At 43.8% G+C, this 25,395-nt stretch overlaps 1 protein-coding gene across 5 annotated transcripts in view; it reads right to left on the bottom strand.

The window, feature by feature from the left end:
- Nucleotides 1-25,395, bottom strand: part of SYN3 (synapsin III) — a 251,896-nt gene that overhangs the window by 9,377 nt on the left and 217,124 nt on the right. For all 5 annotated transcript variants that reach the window (XM_074871316.1, XM_074871315.1, XM_074871314.1 and 2 more), the window contains 4 exons: nt 24,472-24,534; nt 15,028-15,170; nt 8,675-8,749; nt 5,212-5,314 (listed from right to left, as the gene is read on the bottom strand). In XM_074871316.1, the coding sequence (XP_074727417.1) occupies nt 5,212-5,314; nt 8,675-8,749; nt 15,028-15,170; nt 24,472-24,534 (384 nt within the window). The remainder of the gene's footprint in view (nt 1-5,211; nt 5,315-8,674; nt 8,750-15,027; nt 15,171-24,471; nt 24,535-25,395) is intronic.

The raw sequence follows: 25,395 nt of genomic DNA, 5'->3' as shown, positions 1-25,395 counted from the left end.
TCTGGTGGCTGGAGGCTTTCTAAATCAACTAACTTGCTTCTTCACATGTCCTGCAGAGATGCCTCTGATGGATGAGGTGTCTTTGGCATTGTCCCACAGTATTTGGGTTGACATTGCAGCAGAAGGGGCCACAGGAGAAGGGAAACAACATGTACTGAAGCCTGAGGAGGTGGGAGCAACAGGGTCTGGAGGAGACAGGAAACATTTGGGACTAATCAGTGCAAACCACTGCACCCTGAGAGGGGAAAAAACCATCACAGATGTGTATGAATAGGATGTCACCCAAACAGCACCCAATGCAGGAAAGTAAACTTATTCTCTGCTTGTCTTCTTGATGTTGTTGCGATACAACTGCTTCCCAAGCAAGTACTACAACTGTGCTGGGGAAATCTGGGAAGCAAGACTGCAGGGATGGGGGAACATCTGAGGCAAGAAACAGTCTGACAACAACAATAATAATGAATGCACAGCAGACCCTCAGCTGTATAGCAGCCCTAAACATCATTTTCAACAGTTCATCATAAATCAAGTGCTTTGTAAACATTAGCTAAATCCCACAGGAAGAACTGTGCTATGATGAAGTTAAGATTCAGCTGAAGTAAATATAATTGTACCAAAATATCAGGGTTGGCAGAGTTTATTTTATTTTTAAACCAAACATTAAAACCCCTGGAAAGGCAGAGTTAAAGGTTGTATTGCTTAAGAAAGTCACTGACTCACGCTCAGATAACAATCAGAAGTGCACTCCACCCTGGCAAGGCTGCAAGACTCCACTCTTGGAGTGAAATGGAAAGTTTTGCACACTTTTTAAAGATTTTAAGTAAGGGAAATCAGTGAGGTGAGTTCATCAAGTCTGTATTCCAGTCTCTTGCAGAGTAACTGTTAATTTGGATTAATTTCTATAGGTCTTTCATGTGAACGCTAGAGAAGCAGCCTAGGAAGGTTTAACTGGGGTTTGCATGAAGAGTGAGTTGGTTTTTATATCCATGGCCTACTTGACCCAGGGAGCAAAAGAAAGAGGTCAGAAAATTAGATGTCAGTGCTCAGCTAAATACACAAAGTGGCTTTTCATTCCACTGTCCACTTTGCTCATTCTCTGTTAAAAAAAGCAGTGGGGAAAGATGTTTCCTAGCAGTGTCAGGGAATGACCTGTTCCGGTCTGTGTCTCACTAGCCAGGGGCTCCTGGGGTCCCTCCAGTAGGTTCCTGCTCAGGTTTTCCTCCCCTCCCACCCTAAAAGCATTCCCATTTCATGTGGCAATTCCAGTTCACATGTGAAAAAAGGGGTCTCCCAGCTCCCTGCAATGCTCCGTGCGAGGGACCTGTCCGGCCACTAGATGATGCCGCTGCTCTGCCAAGCCAAGCCTGACTGCCCGGCACTCCCTGTGAGTCACTGTGAGACAGTTCTGGTCAAAACACCCCTAACCCCTCATTTCCCCATCTTAAGGACTGCTTTCCCCTATTTCTGTGGCGGCAGTGGCTGGAGAGCAAGGGGAGGATGCTGTTCTATAAAACAAAGGCACCAGGGCAAATGAACCCTGGAGCAGGTCCCACCTGAACCAGTGAAGTTGCACCAGGGATGAGGGTAGCTGCTGTTCTGCTGTGTCTAGCAGGGGAACATGAGCTGTGGGAGACTGCAAATACGGGAATGAACAATCACATGTGTAAAGGAAGGCCTTTGAAAATGGCAGGGATTTCTGTGGTCAAAATGCCACAGCTGGTTGCCACTGAATTGAAAAGGTGCATGAGATATCACCTTGTCTGTCCTCTGGGAAAGAGGAATTGTTCTGGAACTGGGCAGATAAGAATGCTAATGCTGAAATATATCAAACAGCTGAGAGGAATATGTGAATCACAGACAGATTGCACTCATCGCTTCCTGGGGAGATCACAGGACAGCTGGGCAAGACAGGAAGACGTCGGCACACATGAACCTGGCCTTTGTAGCTGCCCAAGGACAGTGGCTGCTCCTGATGCAGCTGCTGTAGCCTGATAAGGTGTATGAGGGGGGGAGTGGAAAGCAGCTGGGCAGAGAAGACTCAGGAAAACCCCATCCCGGTCCTCCTCCTGTACCTATCTGATGCTGAGGCCTGAAGACTGGACTTGTTATTCCATGCTCTGATGTGCAAGAGCAGAGCGTTAGGTGATTTTTAGGGAAGGAAGGAAGGAAACAGATGATTAGACATATCAAAAGAAATGATATGGCAGTGCTGAAGGGATGGGCAGGGCTTCTTGCAGGGCATCAAGGAGCATGTCTAGTAACACAGCTTAGCTGTATGGCAGGTAGGGCTTAGCTGATCCAGGAGGAAGAATAAGTCACATGGATCATTTTACTTTTCTACTTGCTCCATATTTTTCAGCATAGCAAAGATGTGGAAAAGGATTAGATTAACAAAAAAAAAGGAGGGTGGAGATTATTAAACCATACACACTGCTGAACTTTTTGAGAATCTGGCTGCTAACAGTGGTACTGAACTTGCACTGTATTAAGGACCTGGCCTTCTGATCAAGTGCTGATTATTCATGCTGAATATTCCCTTAAAGTGACAAAGCTCTTTAAAGCAGAGGAAAGAGAAGTACCAGTATTTACCATTAAATTCACAGCTGTTTTAATAGAATGAAACTTTGAAGAAATCTACTGATCTCTTACAAGTTTTCAATATGAGCCATGAAAATAGTGTGTAAGCATGCTAGTGCTTTGAAGGGCAGAAACAGACTAGATTCTGCTGTTTGCTATGGAAAAAGAAAAGGTGGTGAAGTTCAAGTAACAGCAAATATCATGGGTGAAAGATTACTCTTGTGCTGTGTTGATAACTCATCTGTCTTAATCTGATTCTGTTTGCCACAAACCACTGTGATAAATCTCAGTTCACAGAACTGCCATCATTACCTCTGCAAATCTTTCCTAGAGAACTGCTTTGCACTGTGAAAATTAATTACTGCCTGCAATTGCATCGTGTAAATTCCTTATTTGTTCAGCTCATGTGGGCATGCTTTCTTGTAAAATGTCACAGCACACTGTTCCTTCTCACCAAGAAAAATACAACTGTCACACTGTCAAATAAATTTGTTCTCCTATTATGAAAAGAAAAAAGCAAAATAAATGATCAGTTTCAGACCAAGAAAAGTACCTCAGACTAGAGGCAATTAATTACTTGTCAGCATGTCCCTCAGATCTGCATAAAGTAGAAAAGGTGCCTGTTTGGCTTTGTTCTGCTCTTTGTATTGCACTACTCTACTCCCTTCCTGACAATGTCCATCAGCCTGGCATCTGAATGCCTGCTAGGTGTTGGCACATCAGACCTGTTCAATCAGGTTCTCCACTGCATGACCCATCTGAAGCTGTTGTATTTCTTCTGATTTGTGTCATATTAGATTCATTGCTTTTTACCTTGCTCTCAGAGAGAGGAGTATTAGCGTGAATTTATCTCTGCGTGCAAGCTGATGATGGCTGTTAGCGTATGGATATGCTTTTCATCCAGTCAGTCACACATGGGAGGCAGATGTGAAAATCCAGAGGTATACCCAGACAGAAGCATATAATCCTTAAGCACAGAATTAGCCATGTGTGCACATATATAGGCTTATGTACAAGAATAGATGCAGGGATATGAAAACTCCATCTCACATCTGACCATGTGTAGACACAGTCTAAATGTCCTTACAGTCATCTCTAGCAAGACTGCTTTCTTGCTCTTCCTTTCTCAGCTACATGTGCGTAGAGATAGAAAACTGCATGGCAGAGAGACAGCCTACTCTGGGTGATACTCCTCTAGGTGCTCATGAATTGCATACAGGAGCTGACCCCGTCACTTCAGGAAAGATGGAGGCTTAGCAGCATTTAGCTGCTGGCAGCACGATTATATTACACGGCCTTTGACAGGTCACTGCTCCCTGAGAGCACATACATAATGCAGGAATGTGCAGTCTTTAGAGGGCTCATGTGGTTCTCATCAGCATCCCAACCCTCAGTGGGTGGGTCTGCTCTCCCACACATAGCTTTCCAATGTGTCAGCACCCCTGCATGAAACCATAGGCTGGCTCTGCTCATCTTCCTCGCTGGCCTGTGTTGATGCAATTTACAGCAGGTCAGATGCTGTGCCTCCTTGAGTCACATAGTGACAGAGGCACCTGCTTACTTGCCAGATTTTCTCTCCCCCAGAGCATCTCTTAAATTTTCACTTTGATTTTCTGGCCAGATTTTCATTCTCTGCCCTGTTAAGATGACCTAAGTGTGCTATTTACACCACTCCCACATCTGCCTCCTGGCCTGGGAAGGGGCACTTCGAACTTTAGTACTCGGAGCCACAGTCTGTCCAGCTATGAACACCGAAGTTTGTAGTCCACACTGCATGTAAGAGACTCTGTGGTCTCTTATTGTAGTGAATGTTGTCCAGGCAAAAGATTTTGGAAAACACACCTTTTTTTTTTTTTTTTTTTTATTAAATTGTTCCTGCTATTTATGGACCTTTTTGCAACACTGTAACCATTTATTTTACTCTTAAATTAGATGCAGCTAGGATTTTTGTTATTGAGGTTCGCTTTAAAGTGACTGAGGAAAGACAGGTTCATTCAGAGGGAAACTGATATTTTTAATGGACTGAATCACCTTCTGGACATGTGTGTGGGTAATGGGGGAAGGTTAACGTGATTAATATCCTAGCATCATCTGGCACCTGAATTCAGGTTGGGCTGAATATTAGCATGTTTGTTCTTGATGCCGTTGATCCCTACTAGTAGCTATGAGAGATGAGCTGGCTTTGCAAGTGCTTAGCCTAGGAAGGATGGCACTGGGACACTGAGACAGACCAAACTTTGGATGATGCCAGCAACACTTTCAGGTTGTTATGTGCTTGGTAAGAAGGCAGCTTCACATTTGTCCCATGCTGTGGGGATTTATCAGCTGGAAAGCTGGGGTGGCCAAGCAGTCTGCGGCTCTCCCATTTCCTTTCACAGTCCACACTGAGAAATGAAGGCATTTCAACCCTGACACCTTGCTGCATATCTGCCAATTTAGCTGGGACTCTAAATGAATTTCTTGCATATCCGTGGGCCACAGCTCGGAGGGTAGAGGTGGACATGGAGGAGCAGTGACTGCTGAACCATGCACACAAGTGTAAATGAGCACATTGGTGCATGTGAATGCTGAGGGAGCATGTTTGCAGATACACTTCCCAAAGGAGACTTGCATTCAGGTTCCCAATGGTCTCACCTCAATGATATAGTCTTTTCCATCTTTGCTGTGGACGGCTTTGACAGCACAGATGTCAAGACCTCCAAACATTTCCGCACAGGTGTCCGCCCAGAGTCTGTACCTGCAGAAACCACAGATGCATGGCCTAGGATTAACTGTCATTGGGTAGTCCACCAAATACAGCCACCTATCCCACTGCCCATAGGAGCACAAAGAGATTCGTGAGCCCTTTTTATCGCAAGGCATACCTCATATGCTTTGCTCCGCCATTGTTTCCCTTTCTTGCACAGGGGATGAAGCAAAAAAAAGAATCTTGCCTGATGTTTCCTTTCATTGCAGATTGTTTCAATCCTGCTGTCAAAGCTACCTTAAAATGTTTCTTTCTCTCCTTGATGTTTACATCAGATCTACAGTTGGCAGTCATTTAGCCAAGCTATAAATATTTAGCTCATTTAATCTCCCAGTAGTGTTGGTCCCTTAGTGTTTGTATTGCCTTTGCCTGAAAGCCCTCGATTATGCAGGCAGCTTTTTCCTGATAAGATGTCCTGCACGTTGGGACTGGAATAGGATCAGAAAGTGAGTCCTGAATTTAGCAAGGAGAAGCCATCTCCTCCCTGATCTGTAACCTAGCGGCTCCTGCTTTTTACAATTTACTCTTTCAATTTCAACATTTTAGAGTCTCCTGCCTCCCTTCTATCCCTTGGTCGTTGCTCCTAGCCAGGCGGTCCCATCACATGGACCAGGCACTGTTTTTTTAGAGAGAGCGCTACAGTCTGCAGCCCTTTTCTCTAACCATTCCAGCACAGGAACATGAGCTGATGCCCCCCTCAGCTATCCTGGTGTCAGAGGAGGAGAGAGAATGACAAGAGGCATATTATGGGGGGACTGCATCCCTGCATTGTGGAAATGAGGAGGGAATGAGGTGGCCTGGTTTTAGTTCCTGTGCAGCTGTGCTGCAGTCCTGACCATTTCAATAAAAATAATAATCTCAGAACAACAGATGTGTAAGCAGGACTATGACAAGATGCGGAGAATGGAGGGAAGGTGACAGTCCCATGAAAACACTGACATTTTGCAGACCCTACAGGAACTGGGAAAAGAGCTGTTCTGGCCAAAGAACAAGTTTATGTCCTTGAAGCCAGCCAGAGTCCCCATAGCTTGACGATGTAATGATCAACTTGTGTGAACAAAATGTCTGTGGGAAGAAGCAAGAATATGGCTTATGTGACTACTGGTTCTCTCTTATCCCTAATGAGGAGACCAAGCATGCTCACCCCAGCTCCCCTGAAGAAGACAGTGCCTGAAGATGAGTCAGTAGCATAAGGAGAAGAAGAACTATGGACCCTGTGAGCCAGGCAGGAGGCATGGTGAGACCCCCTTATGCACTGCTGTGGCCCGCTCACTCAGGGGCACCATCGTGGAAACCACCTCTCTTCCTGAGGGACATCTCTAGGTGTCTGGGTTCAGCAGCCAGGCTCAGGTAATTGTTGTCCATGCCAGAGACCCCAATAGCTACATGTCTTCAATGTTGCTGCCCCTAGGTGAGCACCGGGAGGTGTCAGGGCTGCTGGGGTGGAGTAGCAGTGCTATGGGACAGAAGAGTGTATTTATGCATATGCATCAGGAGTAGCATTTACTGCCATTTTTCCTAGTGTTACCTGAACATGTCAGTCCTTTGGGCTACTGTTCAGTACAGTAAGTACTTCAGGTTGCTCCTACTTATCAGAGCATTTCAGCACACTCCTGCCTTGTTGCTTACACTGATGACTCACAGATTTCAATGGGATTTGTTGCATTTATGGCTGGATAAGGCTAGAGTGCTGAATTGTGGTACTACATCTCTAAAATGAACCTTTGAAATGCAGCATGTCAGGCTGGCAGGAATCTGGGTTTTAGTCCTACAACACCACAATGAGGGAATGTCTACCCCTCATCCCTCTAGCTTCAGCTGTGTTATAAACAACTGGGATGCATAATGTCCAGTTCCCACATCCTATTAGGGTCTTGCAGAGTCACCATCAGCATTTGATTTGGGGCTTAGCTTGGCTTGGCTTCCCTGTTTCACACAATTAAAGGTGCAGAAGGGACCTTAGATGATCACCTGCACAAGTCTTATACCCCAAAGAGGAGACATTTCTTTAATCTGGGCTGAAAGAATACAGAGATTCCTCATTGCCTCCAGGCAACCCATTTCTGTGCTATGCTATCTTTACTGTTACAAAATATAGGAAATATTCAAATGAACCTTTTCTGCTATAATTTAAGGCCATTACAGTATTGTACTAGTAATATAAAGAGTGGGTAATGCCCTATTAGCAGCCTTTTACATATTTGAAGAGCTTGTGTCCTTCAAGTTTTTTCATCTTTAGAGTGGTGTTCAGCTTGTGGACAACTTCTTCCAGCTCTGTGACAGCTAATGAAGGAAAGTGGCCACCTGCACTGCAGGCATAGATTCATGCATAAGTCCACACCTCTACTGGGAAATTATCAGTGGTCTGCTAACTGAAAAACATAGAAAACTACACAAGCAATTGTTGCATGCTTTTCTCATAGGTTGATTATATTTTCTCTGAGTGTTCCCTTTATTGTCCTTTGGGATCTCTCCAGCTCCTTGCTATCTCTCTTCAGATGTGGTGCCCAAACCTGGACAGAGTCAGAATTAATCATGATCATGAAAAATTTGAGGTATAATCTGAAAAAATCTTAGATTCACTAGGTATGAGTGCCTACACATAATCTATGGATTCAATGAATCTATGGATAATCTACTTAAATAGGATGGAGAACAAGTGACTTGATAGCAGTTTTGCAGAATAGGGTTTGGGAGTTACAGCAAAGGATCAGTTATCATGAGTCAACAAAGTAATGCAGTTGTGATATTAGCAAATATAACAGTGATTTGAAAATATGGAAGTATCATCTACAAATTTTAGTCTGTAAGATGCATGAGGCAATTCCTTCTGCTCTGTTCATCAGTGAGAAGAGCTTAGCTAAAACAGTGTCCACTTTTGGGAGATCAATGCAAAAAAGTGCTTTCAACACTTCAGCTGACAGATTTTTCCCTCTGTTGAGCAGAAGAAAAACACTTCTCTGTGTGTGTCTCATTCATAATGTACTTAGAATAACTTCTTGTTAATTCTTGTTTTGTTCTGTGACCTTTCTGATTTTATCCCTACATGTTTGTGCTCATATGCTTGACCTTAGCATGCTGGTCTTGTTTCCTGTGGCTACATTCACTAAAGATCTAATGATTTAGCAATGTTGGCCTCTAGCTGTACTTCCAGTCTGTTCTCCAAAATAGGACAGTTTGCCTTTGTGCCCTTAGTATTTTTTTAAGGAAACATTTGGTCTTTTAAATGCCTTTATCCAGCCTCCCAGGAGACCTCACTTACTAGTTCTCTCAATTAACCAAAATCTGAAATATAATTCCTCCCTTCTAACCCAAGAATAGCTACTACTGTCTTGAAACCCTCTTCCTTACCTCTCTGTCATTGCAATCTGTTCTAGCATTGCAGAACCTGTGTTTGCCTTCCAGTTTCCAGAGATGGATGTCCTCCTAGGAAAACAAACCAAAAACAACCTGAACATGAAAATTCACTCCTGCCCCATGCCCCCTCATACTGTAATCTTCATTCGTGAGTCAGTGCTTTTACAGAAGGGGATGAGGTGAGGTTCTTGCTCACAGAAGCCTTTCTAAATCCTGCCTCAACAACACTCCATAAAGAATATGTTGTTCAGACTCATAAAAAACTGAATGAGGAGTTAGACAGGGAAAGCTCCAAGGAATCTTGAGCACACATCAAGCTCTGTGAGTACTTTCTTTCTTTCTTTATACATCAAGCCCAGGAAAGCTGAAATGTCTGTAGAAGATCTCTGGGATAATCACCCTTGTGTTCTGCAATGGGTAGTATCCTCCATCCATGGAAGAGCAACTCTCCAGGCAAACATCTGCCTGAGCAGCTCCACAAATGTTAGCTGTGACATTCTGGGTCTCCCTCACTTTGATTTCAATTGTACTGGTGTCATAGGATATATGATTATGTCCTCTTTTCACTGAATTTTCATTGATCTGTCTGGACTTGGAGAAATTATAATTACAAAATTGTTGGAGTCTTGTTAACTGCAATTGGTTAATTTCCAAAATAGGTACTGTTGCTGGCAAATTCTGGGTTTCACCATCATCTGTCAAGGGGTGAAAATTTTCCTTTTCTTGACCTTAGGCGCAAGGCAGACTTTGGATAGTCTGCTGTGACAACACTGTGCAGATAATCCTGGCATAGTGTACAAGCTACATCCAGGGAGCATCTCCATGATGATTATTTAGGTAGAGATTTATGAAGGGAGTAAGAGGTTTCATCCAACACTTCAACATGAGGTTGTGGGAGCACTCGCTGCTAGTTCTCTCACCTTTCCAAAATGATGTGGAAAAGAGACTCTGAACTTGCAAAATTATGTGAAGCAGTGGTAATACTGATGCCTGCTGGACTATAAAACTGGATCATTCTAGTTGACTGCCTAAGGTTTCCCTTTACTCTGGTGAGGGACAGCCTGGAGTCCTTTCTCTATTTCTCTTCTAAAGTGGTATGTATAGTTGCTGTGAAATTTAAATGGTCTTTGTAACCATATTTAAAGGAGTGTGAGGGGGCAAAGGAGCATGATTACTGTGTTGAATAACTGTTTCCATATAGTTGATTCTTGTCCCTTGTTCCTTTCACACAACATCCATCTTCCTGCCCTACTTTCTAAGAAAAGGAATGGATTTCTCTTCAGGCTTTGACCCTTATGAACCCTTTGATGGCCTGTAAGGTCAGTGTTCAATGCTCAGCCTCTCTTTTTCTTTTGACATGGGATTCTCAGGATTGTTTTTCAGTTCTGCGATGGGAAGAATCATTCTTTCATAACATTTAGGTTCAGAAAATTGCCCTGCAGTGGCAAATGGCATCCAGAATCCCATTAGTACTGATGAGAACTCCTGGAGTCTGATTAGTGACAAGATGATTGGGTATGAGTGTCTAGCAAATGTAGCTGGCATACCAATTGTAAGCAACTGCATCATCCCTAAGAAAACCAATCCACAGCCATACAGTCATACAGCCATACAAGGAAATCTGACTCCCAGAATAAGAACTCAGCTCTAGCTGTTGGGCTGATTGATTTGATTTGTTTATGCCTACCCATCTCCAGCCAATATTAGGCATAAGATATAAAATATTTCTCTCAGCTGTATCCTTAACTTTCCTGTGACGGAACTTTCCTGTTTTTAAATTGAAAAGCTTAATTTGAAGCCCTCCAGACAAGTCACCAAATTCCTACACCACAGCCTCTGTCAAGATCACTCCCTTCCAAGCATGTCTGAGCAATTCAGGTGTCAAGTGTGCCACCAAATTCTTTTCCTTCTTCCTCTTCTTCTTCTTCTCCTTCTTCTTCTCCTTCTCCTTCTCCTTCTCCTTCTTCTTCTTCTTCTTCTCCTTCTCCTTCTTCTCCTTCTTCTTCTCCTTCTCCTTCTCCTTCTCCTTCTCCTTCTCCTTCTCCTTCTCCTTCTCCTTCTCCTTCTCCTTCTCCTTCTCCTTCTCCTTCTCCTTCTCCTTCTCCTTCTCCTTCTTCTTCTTCTTCTTCTTCTTTTCTTCTTTCTTTCCCTCCTTGTATTCAACCTGAGGTGGAAAAGGAGACTGAAGACAAAATTCTTTCCCGAAGGATGCCCTGCCTCAAACCCCATTTCTCTGAGACTGAAAGTCAAAGTGCTTCCAATCATCCTAAGCTTCAGGGGGCCACAACAGTGTCAGTCAGTACCTTAAAGGAAAGGACCCCAGGCTTTTAGCAATCAGGTGATCGAGCAGATTTGTGACAAGACACCCTTTAGCATTGCTTAGGATAAGTGGTTAGACTAGCAGATCATGGCTGTTGGTGTATTAGGTTTCTGTGACAATGTTTTGGTAGCAGGGGTGCTATAGGGGTGGCTTCTGTGAGAAGTGGCTAGAAGCTTCCCCTATGTCCGATAGAGCCAGTGCCAGCCGGCTCCAAGATGGACCCGCTGCTGGTCAAGGCCAAGCCCATCAGAGCTGGTGGTAGCACCTATGTGATAACATATTTAAGAAGGAGGAGAAACTGCTGCACAACAGCAGCCAGAAGAGAAGAGTGAGAATATGTGAGAGAAACAACTCTGCAGACACCCAGGTCAGTAAAGAAGGAGGGGGAGGAGGTGCTCCAGGCACCAGAGCAGAGATTCCCCTGCAGCCCATGGTGCAGACCATGGTGAGGCAGCTATGCCCTGCAGCACATGGAGGTTAACAGTGGAGCAGATACCCACCTGCAGCCCATGGGGGACCCCACACCGGAGTAGGTGGATGTGCCCAAAGGAGGCTGTGACCCCATGGAAAGCCCATGCTGGAGCAGGCTCCTGGCAGGACCTGTGGACCCGTGGAGAGAGGCACCCACGCTGGAGCAGGTTTGCTGATGGGACTTGTGACCCTGTTGGGGATCCACACTGGAGCAGTCCATTCCTGAAGGACTGCACCCTGTGGGAGGGACCCATGATGGAGCAGTTAGTAAAGAACTGCAACCTGTGGGAAGGACTCACGTTGGAGAAGTTTTTGGAGAACTGTCTCCTGTGGGAGGGACCCCACTCTGGGGCAGAGGAAGAGTGTGAGGAGTGCTCCCCCTGAGGAGGAAGGAGACGGTGTGTGATGAACTGAGCGCAACCCCCATTCCCCATCCCCTTGCACTGCTGGGAGAGAGGAGGTAGAGGAAAATTAGGAGTGAAGTTGAGCCTGGGAAGAAAGGAGGGGTTTTATTTCTCATTATCCTACTCTGATTTGATTGGTAATCAATTAAATTAACTCTCCCTAATTCAAGTCTGTTTTGCCCATGGCAGTAATTGCTCAGTGATCTCCCTGTCCCTATCTCAACCCAGAAGTCTTTTATTATATTTTCTCTCCCCTGTCCAGCTGAGGAGGGGGAGTGATAAAGCAGTTTTGGTGGGCACCTGGTGTCCAGTCAGGGTCAACCCACCACAGCACCACAAAAGTGTACAGTCAGTATCTTAAAGGAAAGGACACCAAGCTTTTAGGGATCAGTTGATCAAGAAGATCTGTGACCAAGACATCTTTAGCATTGCCTAGTGGATAGACTAGCAGCTCATGGACTGTTGGTGTCCTGTACTCACCATCTCCAAGCTGGACCATTTCAGTCTAAAAGTAGCTCTAGTTTAGACACAGTTGGCGTATCCCATGAAGAGCACACTGAACTGCACTTGAGGTGACAAGATCAGAAATAACACTCATGAAACTAGAAAGGAAAGGATATTACCTTCTTACTAAGAGCTGGTGGCAAGGAATATCCCACCCCTGAAAGTCAGCAGCTTCTGACTTTGTTCAAAGTGAACAACATTTCACGACTCTTAACTATAAATGATCCCTCTGTTTCTCCCCCTTTGGGGTGAGGGTGGAAGCATAATTCTAACCAATTTCCCCTGCTGCATGAGCAGTATTCGTGTTTTCTCTTCACCAGTATTACAATGACAGTCAAATCCATTTGGTGGAATTTTAGGCATGTATCACATGTTGCTTATTTGCTGGTTTGAGACTGGTGCAAGGCATGGGCTAAGTAGGTGTCTGCTAGTAGTGTAAATCTGGAGTCACTGCACTGAAGTCAATGGGAAACTGAACTCAAGCCTTGGGTCACGGGCTGGAAGGAAGTGCACTGACCATCTGGGGTGGGGAGGAATGCATGAGTCATCCTGCAGCATCCTCCCTCTGGCAGATGCTTGGTTCAAAGTAAACATATTCTGGAGAATTTTGGTACACAGTCTTTTCTCAGCAGAAAGGGGGCTTTTAAAATCTATATGTGTGGGTGAAGGTATAAAAATACTGGGTAGATTCCATGGTTCACATATCAAAGCAATTCACTTAGTATGACACTACTGCAGATGCAGTAACTGCCTTTAAGACTGAGTTTTGCTATCATGACTAATGATTTTGAGTCTTTTATTTGAGACACCAGCGAGAGCTCTCATATTTTGAGTGCTTTTACCTCTGTCCTTGGAGGGACTTATAGTAGGGACTTATTTATACCATAGGAATAACCTTCTATTCTGTCTGATGCTGGGACAGAAGGAACAGCTCCTGATGGGACTGACTATACTGCTCTCCCAAGCTCATGTCCCTAAATGGCTCTCTTGGTATAAGTCAACCTTCTGTGTTAGCAAGACCCTGGGTGAATTTTGCTGTTTGCTTTCTTTGCTAATAAGCTTCATTTCTCATTAAGGTGTTTCCCATTCATGTCTGTTTTCATATGAAAACATTCTTCATTTAACAAACAATTGTTTGCGCAGCTATATTCCCAAGTGGGATTAGCTATCAGTGTGACTGCTTTCTTTCCTCAATCATCTGGTATTATTTCTGATCCCTGTCTGGATGAGCATATGGTGAGTGCAAATAATAAATGGGGAGAGGATACAGTCAGGCTAACTGGGCCTTTGTTTCACTTAGAGGCAGGCTGGGAGCAGTCTCTGGAGCCAAGACTGGGTAGGTTGGCAGGAATAGGGAATTTTAATTGATATTTTAAACCTTCCTTCCTTTGGTCAATTTAAGCCAGACTCCCTGAGATGTTAATGTAATATTAGGCAACCGTGATATTGTTGACCTGATCAGATTTAAAACAAATTTTCTTTCATTGAGTTCACATGAAGTAGCTGAGTGTCCCACAAGTCTTTCCCATGAAGAATGTGACTCAGTCATTATCTAGTTTACTTAAATACCTCTGTGCTAGGAATCCAACTGGGAATTTTAGGCAGCTATAGCTAAAAAATATGTGATTGTGTACATTGGATTATCTTATTTAACTATGTTTTGCCAGAACTATGGCCTGTGGGTTTGTAAATATGGATCCAAAACTCACAGTGTTGTGGGTGTTATGAAATTTATCTAGCAACCTGAAGAATGTACTGCTGGAGCTGTCTACTTGTCCAGAATTTTGTGGCTGGGTAAGGAGCTTCTGGAGAAGCTATGCTCTTTGGCTTTTCTCATCTACTGGTTTGCAGTAAGAAGAGAGAGGTGTCTTACTGAATCACGTGGTTACATCTTTAATTGAGCCTGACAACTACTGATGTTTGGCTGAATGTTTTTAAATATTTTTAAACATACCAGTGTTGAGCGTTGCCTTCATGCCACCTCCCTCACTACCCCACGGGTCAGGGAGGAGCTTTGGGGCACCCACAGAAATGTCTCTCCTTCTCCTTTCTCTCCTTCATAGACTTCAAGGAGCACATATGCAAAATGCCCACATAAACCCTACATGCTGGCCAGGCTGAGGCCATTTGTACCCAGTGCTGTGTACTCCTTGTGTCCTTGTGTGATTGCGGTTTCATGATCTCCAGCTGGGGAGGGTATGGAGTGTTGCTATGGGTTAGATGCTGTAGGACTCCATGATTTGCAGCTTGGTCAATTTTTTTTATTGTTTCCCCCATGTGGGAAGGGGTGGGTTTAGTTCCCACTAGAGGGTACCGGGAGCCAGAGGATTTTGCCGGGAAAGATGAGTCCTTCAACAACAGGAGGGAGAGATGATAGGTGATGGCAGAGCACAGTTGTTCAAGTGGGAACTAACTGATTCTCAGAAACGTGTAGAGATTTACCTTCCAGAAACAATAAGCTGATGGTGAGTAATGGAGAAGATGATCGGTAGATGAGGGATCTGGGTTCAGAGGTGGGAGGAGAACAGCAGGGCTATTCTTCAAGGAAATTAAGTCAGCTTCCTACTCCTGCACAAGCAGACATGGACTGAATCACATCCACAGCACTGTCTCCCCCCTGTCTCACTCCAGCATAGACATGCACTCACATGTAAGCCTTGTAGTTGCTGCCGATTTTCTGGATTCTGATGTCGTACTTGGAGTCAATGAATGGCTCGGTGGTGGCATAGGTTTTTGCCATGGCTACTATGCTGGCCATGTCCCGGAAGTCATGCTGGTTCTCAACTTTGACCTTGATTGCCACAATACAGTGAAAAAGTGACAAGAGCAAAAGGAACAGAAATATGTTGTGAGCAGAAGTCATCTCCATGCCTGAATAGCAAATGTCAGTTAAAACCCACACAGATGAAGCTGAGAACAGAACAGAGATTGTGTGATTTAAAGACAGAAGTTCCCCAGACCAACCCAACCCAGAGCAAATCAATACCTTCTCCTTTCTCATGCACAAGTCCTAGTAAACCTGGCACCAGGGAGGCAGCTAGACCTTTGCCCAGATGGCTCTTGCTAATGTTCATTGCTGTTACAATGCTTCAGAAAAATATTTGATCTCTTAAGGGGCATTACTTCATTCAAAATTTGGAATTGCTATTTCCTGTGTTGGGATGAATGAAAATTAAGTATTTTGGGTAGTCAGGAAATAGAAATCAATGTCAGGAAATCAACAAGAGGTTGTCTGCCACTTCTAGGCTTCAGTTCTCTGGGATTTCACATTACCTCCCTCCAGACTTTCTTTGAGAAGCAATGCAGGTCTCCTAGCTGGAAGCCAGCTCTGAAGGGAAAGGATGTCTCTGGGGGAACCTGTGATTCCTGGGGAGATTTGTGTGAAGGCAACGCTATGGGCATGCGTGTGGGACAGCTGCTTAGGTGTTAGGCTTGAGTTGTGCTTGGAAAAGAGAGGGCAGTGGCATATGAGCTGGAATTGTTCTGAAAGGCTGAATTTTCACAGATTTGTATTCCATTATGAGAAATGCTCTATATCTTACCCCAAAAAAGAAAAAAAGGAAGAAAGAAGGACCAAAACAGTAGAAGCTCTAATCATATGGTCAAATCCTTACACAAGCTCATTGATTTGGGAGAGGAAAACTGAACAAGCAGGTAACAAGAACATAGTGGACAAATTCACCTCATTCATACTATCAACCCCGGCCTTTAGTGTATAGGCAAAAAGTTGTTTGGTGCATCAGAGAAACCCGTGCAAGTCTTGTTCCTTAGAGCTGGATGGACGCAGGAATGGTGGGTTAATTGGTGGAAAAAAGACCAACACTGTGTGAAAAGGGTGAGCAAGTGAGTGACTTTCTTTATGTATTACCTACACTTTGTAGTTTGGTAACACTTCAAGACCACAGTTGGGGATTGCAGCCCTGCTTTGCTAAGTGTCTACTCGCTCGTGACAACCGTTTGGTCTCTGCCCCGGAAGAGTTTCCCAGTTGCATCAGTGTGTTTATTAAAGGAGGGTGATGCCAGAATATGTGGAGCCAGCTGAAGGAAATGTGTGCAATGGTATTTGGTGTTTCTTTGCAAAGAACAAACAAGTGGGTTTACATATCTGCTTTCAACCATGAGAGGGCAGGAGCCATCTTCACTAGAGAACAGAGGACAAGCTTGTTGCTAACCTATTTTACTCTGTTTAGATTTGTGTAAGCACCAGCTGTAACATAAGTGAAAGATGCAGCCACATCCTAGTGCAGAAAAGCTCTTGAGAACTGGACAGGTTGTGGGGAAGGTGAAAAGTGCAACTAGTTTGACCCATGACCATTTCTAGATTCCTGAATAATAAGAAAAAGACCTTGTCTTTGCTTCTCCTTTTGCTGAATGCCAAATACCCCTAGTACTCCCCCCTTTTGCTGTGGTGAGGGCTGTGCTGTTGCTATTCAGGGACTGCTGAGAAAAGGAGCAGAGGAAGACGACAGTTGTCTGTGGAGTAGAAGGGTAGGGGAAGAAAAAAATGGAAATCACACACACGAAGGGGAAATGTAAAAGCAACCATTGCATGTCATCCAGGAGGAAGCAGCCTTGCTCTGGGATGTGTTGTTCACCTCTATGTTTGAGTGGGACTGCATGTGGTGCTGGTTGCTCCTGGTGCAGCAGAGCAGGGTGAGGTGGTAGGAATGCCCTGGAGGCAGCAGGGGGAGTGGGAGTGGGGAGCATCTCACATGGCGGAAGCCCCCAGCCTGGGCACGGCTTGACAAATAAGGACAATGCAGGCTGTGTCAGGGCTGGGTATTTTTGTTGCACAGATAAGAGCTGCCCTGGGGTGAATGACATCAAGTGAGAGAGTTCCACCCAGACTAGATGATCACAGGAGGGATTGCATGGGCAGGTGATGCACAGTGTTATGACATATTCTCCTGGACCCTTTTGGCAATGGGAAAAGACAAAAGCCATTATATAATGACCTACTTGGAACAAGGACATTTGTGGGATCTGAAAAAAAGTGCTGCGCTTGTGCAACAGCTATCTTTGAGCCCTGGCTGAAACTTTTGCATCCCCAGCCCAGGAACATTTGTCCCAGAGGGAGAGGAAGGGATGCTGCTTCCCTCTCCAGATTGGAATTAGACCATATTGTTATTGCTAGAAAGGAGCTGTATGCTTGTCGCATTAAATAGGATTTTTCCTCAAAAATACAGCATGCTATGGAAAAGAAGGGTTCATTTCTTCCTCCTCTCCATCACCCACTCCCTATGGGGAGAGAGGGAAAGTGTTTGAAGGTATTTTCTCCAATGGGCCTGAGGATTTTTGGCTGGGTAAATAAAGAGGGGGGGACTCACTAAGGACATAAGTTAAGAAATTAAAAATGAAGAAGATGACTCCCACAGTGCTATGCCACTGCACAGTCCTCAGGAAACAGCTCTGCCATTTTCCCTGGCCTGTGCCAGAGCCCTTCCATGGACTTTTCAGAGAAGGCACCTCACAGAGGTTCCCTTTAGGAGATCACAGCCTTGTTTCCCACCAGGCATCAAAATAATCACAACACCAAAGCTGAAATCTGAGCCACCATTTGTTAATTGTTAGAGCTGGCCAAATTTGAAAAAATAACAACCGTGTCCTGGGTTAACGCTAGGTTAGTCCAGGGTATGGTTATTACTTCATAAACAGGAAGCACTCAAGTTACAGTCAAATTAGGTTTATTTTCCTGCCTTATCTATCAAGTCCACCATTTTATTAACTTTCTACTTTTAAATTTTGTATAATTAATTTCCTCCTGCCTTGTAACCCTTTTATGTGTCAATAAAATATCCATTCTCCTAATAAGAGAAAAAACCCCAGAGATAACCAAAGCCAGGGTGGATGTAGTGTGACACCAAAGGACATTATTTAAGAAGGGACTATTAAAAATCATTCTAGAGCAAATAGTTGCTAATTTACCTAATAAGGGATAAATCTGTCTTCTAAAATGGCAGGTTGGCCAATGCATGAAACTGAGAAAAGATGTTGGAAAGATATCATCAAGAAGCCATTTTCCTCCCTCTCTCTTCTTTTTTCGCAACCTTCTTAGGATAAATGCAATATCCCATTAGCTGTGTAGAGGAGTGCAAACAGTGAGTGCAAACACAGCCCCTGCCCTGGTGGCCTGTTTGCTTAGCTGTGCTGGCTGTTTGAGCAGCAATAGACTCATTCTGGAGCCATCAGCTGCTGTTTGCTGTAGCATTTTAGTGACCTGGTGTGAAGAGTTTGGGCCAGTGTGTTGACAAATGCCTTTTCTGAGTAAGAAAGCTCCCTGGGATAGTCCCCGCTTCCCTTCTGGCTCTCTTCTCTAACCTGGGCACCAGCCATGCCCTAGCACGCTCCCTGTTGCTGCATTAGAGAGGGGAGTCTGACTGGATCCCTGGGGACATGCTCACACAGATGAGACTGTCCCTTTGCCCTGGGGCGGCATCTCAGAGGCTGATACTACATGACCTGCAGCTGGTGCTGGTTCCTGTCCTCAGCCTGCCCAAGAGGCTCTGATCTTCCTACCTTTGGCTGGAGAGCAGTCTAAGGGACAGATCGGGAAGAAACACTTCTGCCCCATCCCTGCTGTGAACATTTTGAGGCCTTTCTGCAACACAGGATTTTGGAGGGTGGGTTCTGACATTGTTAAAACCCCACTGTAGATATTTCCCGGGCAATCTGAGCCACCCCCGAGATCTGTGTGAGCACAGGGTCCTGCAGTGAGGGACCTAGGTAGAAATTTCTGCTTCCTCTGTCTCATAGTTCACAAGTCTAGTGCCTCTTGTATATCCCAGATGTTTCTGAACACCAGGGCCCCAGGGCTATGGCACTCCTCTCTCATCTTTAACCTAAGCAGTGCAAGGTATTGCCTCACAGTCCCCTTTTGCCTTCATTAGTTACATGGCCACATGAAAAAATAGTCAGCCAAAGTGGCATAATTATAGTAGTCTGCTAAGGCTGCCCTAGCCTTGCCTTTCTGAGTGTCATCCGGTGTTAACTCTGCCTTACAGGTTAAACTCACACCACTTTGGAGATGGCTTGCAGAAGCAGTTTTTGTGTCCAAATTGGGGTTAGAGGCAGGTTCAGCTGGAAGGTAAGTGTCCAAGGCTGAGCCAGGGCTGAGCTTGGCAATGGGATGTTTAACCATGTCTTGGTAGGCTTGTGAAAGTGCATGGTCTGAGTGCTTTCCTCCAGAAGAACTGGTGTGGCCACACAAAGCTTGTGATTTTTCGTCCATCTTGACCTGCACTTAGCCTTTCTGTAGTGACTTTACCATTTTGGGACAGCGGGTCTTCAGGAATGGCTCTACACAGAGGGTTTCCTTTCCTGTCCTTCCCTCTACCTCAGATTATACTCCCTGTCTCAGAAAATACCTCATCCAACTGACACACATTCAGTTTAGGCTTAACTTTGACCCACCTCAAAATAATAAAAGACACAAAGGAGTCTGCATTTCCTTATTATCCTCACAATGAAGTTCTCCAGATGTTATGCTGCCTTTAATGCATTAAACCTTATAATCCCTACTAACTTCCTAACGAAGACCTTCTCTCAGCCCCAGGTCTTGGCAGCTCTGGTCCCCGGTACCCTGATCAGTCACCCTTTTCTGTGTCCAGCAAAAGCTTTCAGACCAATGTACAAGAAATGGGGATGCTTTTGCTATTTTCAAGATGGGTGGTACCTCCTCGCTCATGAGTCAGTGAGAGCACAGTGATTGGGCTGCTCTGTCGTGAATGTTACATGTCAAGTCATTATTTGTCCTCTGTAAAAGAAAATATTTGTTCCTTGACACATCAAGGTAGCCCTTTCCCCTTCCTTTCCTCTTTAGCACACTGAATTTTCAAAGCTCTCACTTTTGGAACATTCTATTTCCAGTCCTGAGAGAGACAAGGTGACGAGCTGTCCTTCCTGATAAAAAGCTTGCAGTATTTTTACATTACAGAGTGGCTCTGTTTAGTTTGTGTTATATTTATAGCAGGAGAAAAAAAAAAAAAAAAAGTAGAGAAGTCTTTCCCATCCAGTAAGAGAGAAAATAACTCTGACCACATTATTATGAACAACAAGTTTATCTTCTACAACGTAATAAATTCATCTGAGCCAGGGTTTGTACTGGGGAGGTGTTTTCATAATTATGGGGCAGGAGGGGATAGGAGGTGGCTCTTAAAATGGCCTAATTAGAGAGGTCTAAAAATAAAGTAAGAGTAGCAATATATGTATATAAAATTCATATAAATATATATAAAGTCGTTGAACAGATACTGTTTTTCCTCTCTTTGCAGATCTGGCAGTTGTTTCCTTCTCATGATCTGATCAGGAAGAGGTGAAGAGGCTCTTTGAGTGAATTAGCAGTGCTGGGCTCTGTTCCTAGGGCACTTTAGGGTCATGTTAGCATACAAATGGCAGATATTAACACACTCAGAGCTTTATTCTTTTCCATGGGCTCTGGCATTATGAGATTTGGAGTCAGGAAGAAGTGTTATTCCTTTCTCTCTGTAGTGGTCACCCTATTCAACAGAGACCCCCAATCACTTCTGGGGGAGGTAGGCTCAAACTGCACAATGCTTAAAGATGCCTTGACCTCTTAGGAACTGCTGGGGGAACAATGGTTCAGTTCTGCACAGGGAAGGACATTTCCTCTCAGTGTCCATCCATGGTTTCCCTGGAAGACTCCTTGAGTACTGTCGACCCCATGAGCCTTGGCAACTTAAATACAACATGAGGAAGGTCATTCTCTGCTGACTCCATTGTAAACCATTGTCTAAGCAGAATTTCTACATATATTTTATTTGTATTGATGCTGTATTGGACCACCAGCACACAGAGCGCTTGTTATGATCTTCCAGTGCAGTGAAATATGAAGTGACTCCAAATTTTGAAGGGGGATAATGATGGTCATGGGAGGGCATGAGGGGCATGTGTCCTGTTTTTAGATGAGAAGATTGTCTCTCTGGGTGAAGGCTATTCCTGGTGTCTCTCTTCAAGTCAACAGAGAGGCTATTGTTTCTGGATTTCTCAATGGAAATTTCAAAAGATGTTTTTCTTTATCTCCACCTACACCTTACATGCACACATCACTTGGCAAGAGCATTTCTATCACTAATGGTATATTGCCACCGCTTTTGGTTTTGACCTTGAATACTAACTGTTCCTCTTCCAAGCTAAAGACAGTCAATAGACCCTGTTTCTTACAAGTCCTAACACAACTATTTTTCATTTTAGCTTTGAGGATTCTCTGTTCAACCCTCTGATTAAAAAATGTGGTGAGTGAATTTTGTGCAAATGTGAAAACAAACAATATGTGGAAATGAAAGTCTGACTATTGTAATTATGCTCTTTTTAGTCATTATTGCAAAATAATAAACAACACTTCTTATAGTGCCAAAAGGCCTATGAACATGAATTAGCAATAAGTATCAGCTAATCATTATAATCCCTTTGGTCTGTAACACAGAGAAACTGAAGAACTGTGAAATGACACAAATCTCCCTGCAAGTCAATGGTGGAGCAATTTGGGGAAGAGGCCTTTTCTGTGTCCAGAACTTTTCTGGCTCCTAGCCACTGCCTCAGTACAAATAAAGAACAACAGTGTCTGGACTTCCTATCTTTGCTCATTCTTCTAAGTCTTGGTGCCTCCCATTATATGTGATTTTATCAATAATAACAAAAAAAATATAAGTACTTCCTTGACAGCTTCGGCTGCTAATGAGATTGTAATCTGAATGCTCACATCCTTTGAAGCACCCATTACAGGTACAAATATATGGCTTGCTATCTTGACATTGTTTGTTGTAGTAAGTACTATTTTTAATACTCACATGTGCACTTTGGCTAATAGGTTGGTTATGTTATCCTTTGTTTCATCAGTCACTGCTTTTATACAAAACATGACCCAATGCAGGTGCTTTATTAACATTTACGTTCTTAAACTCATCTAAATCAAAAGAAAACCTTTCTCTCTTTTCATATTAGGTATATTTTACAGCTAAAGACCTGCTATTTCCTGCTATCATCTCTACTTAAGACCAACGCAAAGAAATCCTTTAGCTCTCTGTAATCTCCTTATCATCACTGGTTACTGCTTTTACATTATGATGGTTAAAACCACCATTATGTCTCCTGGAAACTTCCTTCTTCTGAATTACTTAATTGGAGGTCTGATTTTTTTTACCTATAGTGTTACTTTTCTAGTACACCCACAGTTGTGCTTATCTATATTTCTTCTGACATTTTCTGTGGTTTCTTTCTGTCAATCCCACTTGAGCTTGAGCCCTATTGCCTTAAAAACAACATGAAACAAATTCCTGTTACTTGTCTTTTAAACCAACTGACTTGTTCTTTATTTTGTTTTCACTTTCTCTCTTCTTTTTTTGCTCTATGTAATGAAATGTAGTGGGACTTCAAGAAGACTAATTTAATCAGTCTCAATTTTCCTGCAGGCTGCTTGTGGCTGCAGAAGGGCCCAAACTAAAACCATAAGGTCAACAACCCTTCCTTCCTGCACCTTCCTCATCTACTGAACAGAGCAGTGTTGAAATTCTGTGCCCAAATCCACGTCCAGACTCTGCTAGTAGTCCCTAATTTCATAATGGAATAAACTTAATTTGGTCTCAGACCAATTCTTTCTTCTAAGATGCTGGCTGTCAGTCTATCTTCATGTGGAATGACTTCCTACGTACCCACCTTGTACCACTGCATACAATTGTGCTTGGAATTTGAATAGAAACTCTCTTCCCCTATAACTTGTGACAGCAAAAATCAATATCATTAAAGAATAAAATGGGCTGGAAAGTGAGGGGTGGAAGAAGACCTGATGTCTGGTGCAGAAGACAATAGCTAAATATTCTGCTGAGAACTTTGGAAACACTGTTAAGATTGGGGTACTTTTCTTTGATTCTGCTCTCATTTCTGTAGCCACTGAGGGTCCTTTGTGCATAAGAGAGACACATGAATCTCTCCCTACATTACAGGTCCGCATGTACTCTAATTCAATGACACCTCTTCCTGTTTAACATACACAGCACCAATATTTTAACAAACATTTCCTGCTTACTTAAATGTTTGTTCTTTGATGCTGAAAGCCAACTCCACCACTGAGCCCACTTCCTCTCTGGCAGCTACCATTCAGACAGGTGAAGACTGCAACCAAAGTAGGAAAGATTATGAGAGCTTCCATGTGCAATCCAGGAAACCAAAAAGGGCTTCTGTTTCCAGAGCGTAAGCAAACAAGCTGTACCAAGGTGAAGTTTGCTGTACCTATATATAATTTTCAGGCAAAGTGTGAGGCTGGGAGAAAGTCTGTCTGCTCTAGGGAAGCACTGTGACAGGGGTATCAGTTATGAAGTTCATGTACCACCCATTTGGATTCAGAGATGATACATCAGAATTTCCTACTTCTGAACAAATCAAGTTTTAGACAGATAGGGGATGTTTTTTTAAAAGGTATATGCAAGAAAGAGGAGACTAAAGTGCATCAGGAATGTACTGGCAATGCCCTACTGAAAGGGAAGCCCTGTCACCCCAAGAATAAAGATCCCAGAGAGCCTGGGAGAAACAAACAGGTCCTTCTGGGAAGTGAACTGTTTTTCAGGATTCCTTGGCAGACAACCAGCCACTCTGCTTTGTAAGATCTTGTTCTTCCTTGCAAAGAGGGAAAAAATAACTGAAGGGGTTGCTGCCATTTTGTTGAATAAGGTCATCATAATGTGCTCAAAAAGACCAGTACCACTGCTCCTCATTGTGAGAACTATGGGGTGTAGCTGCACATTACAGGTGCCTGAATAAACATTACCACTTTCAGGAGAGGAGAAAATATATAAAAGATGAGCCTAATGACTTCAGCCCAGCCAATTTTTTCCCCCATTCTTCACATCCTCCCTTTCCGCATCCTAGACAGTCTCCAACCCAATGCCACTGCCTGTCTCCAAGTGTGTGGCAGCAGAAAAACGCCTGTTCTCCCACAGGAACAGCCAGTGCAACCCAGATAGTCTGTGGGGAGGTTTAACCCCTTTGCTGGCTGGCCACACACTGTGTATGATCACAGGAATGATGTGCCACATATATATCTGTTTTTCTGAGCTATATGTATTTTTTCTTTTATTTACCTTCCCCATTCCAGCATGAGCATGTCCCAGCTTGATCACTACAGGGAAATTCGGAGTTGTGAGCTGAAAGACAAAAGAAGGAGCTCCTCATTAGTTATTTCTTTCCAGCCATTGTATTTTAAATAGTTTACTTTTATTTAGTACCTTTTATTTGCTTCCCAGATGTCGATGAGAGGATAAAAAGGTCAAATAAAGATTGTCCAGGTGGTAGGACGATAAGCAAATAGCGCTTCACTGGGACCCATAAGATCAGAAATGGAGGCCAGGCAGAATTCTGCAGATATGACCCACTTTTGCAGCCTAATAGCAGTAACCTCTAGAACCTTCTTACTTTTTCCTGTTGCTTTTGCAACCCTGTATATATACTCATGTGCATGTAAAAAAAGCTGCACCTGCAAGCTTGAGTAAGTGAACACTTTCAGATGCTGAAAATATCTGAATTGTGAGAGAGACAAGGGCTGTTTGTTTTTTTCCACACATACTGCTTTGGCCTTTAAAGCTCATGTGAGCAGTCCCTCAGCAGCTCCCATTCCCCTCCCGTCAACAGTGGTGGGGGCAAGGAGAGAGGGAACAGGGGCCAACCCTTGGGGGCAACTCAGAAAGTCCATCTATTCATAACACCTCTTCCTCTCTTCTCTAACTTCAGGGGTGGGTAGAGGGAATTAAAGAAAACAAAGAAGAGTTGGAATAGGCGATAAAAATAGAAAAAATTATGTCATGTCTTCTCCCTGGCTTGTGTGCTGTTTACATTGGTCAGGGTCCTGCCATTCAAGCCATGCAAGTGCATCTTAGTGCAGATATTGGATTCTACTTGGAGAACTACAAATATTGTCTCTGCCTTCTATTCCCCAGTTTCATGCTCATGTTAGGATTCACTTGGAGTGATCGGCTGAGAGCTGGGTGGCTGCCCTGGTAGGAAGTGCA

This window comes from Strix uralensis, chromosome 5 (genome assembly GCF_047716275.1).
Source record: "Strix uralensis isolate ZFMK-TIS-50842 chromosome 5, bStrUra1, whole genome shotgun sequence".
NCBI classification, from domain to species: Eukaryota; Metazoa; Chordata; class Aves; order Strigiformes; family Strigidae; genus Strix; species Strix uralensis.
The sequence above is the reverse complement of the archived record's forward strand: the minus strand, read 5'-3'. Positions and strand labels throughout refer to the sequence as shown.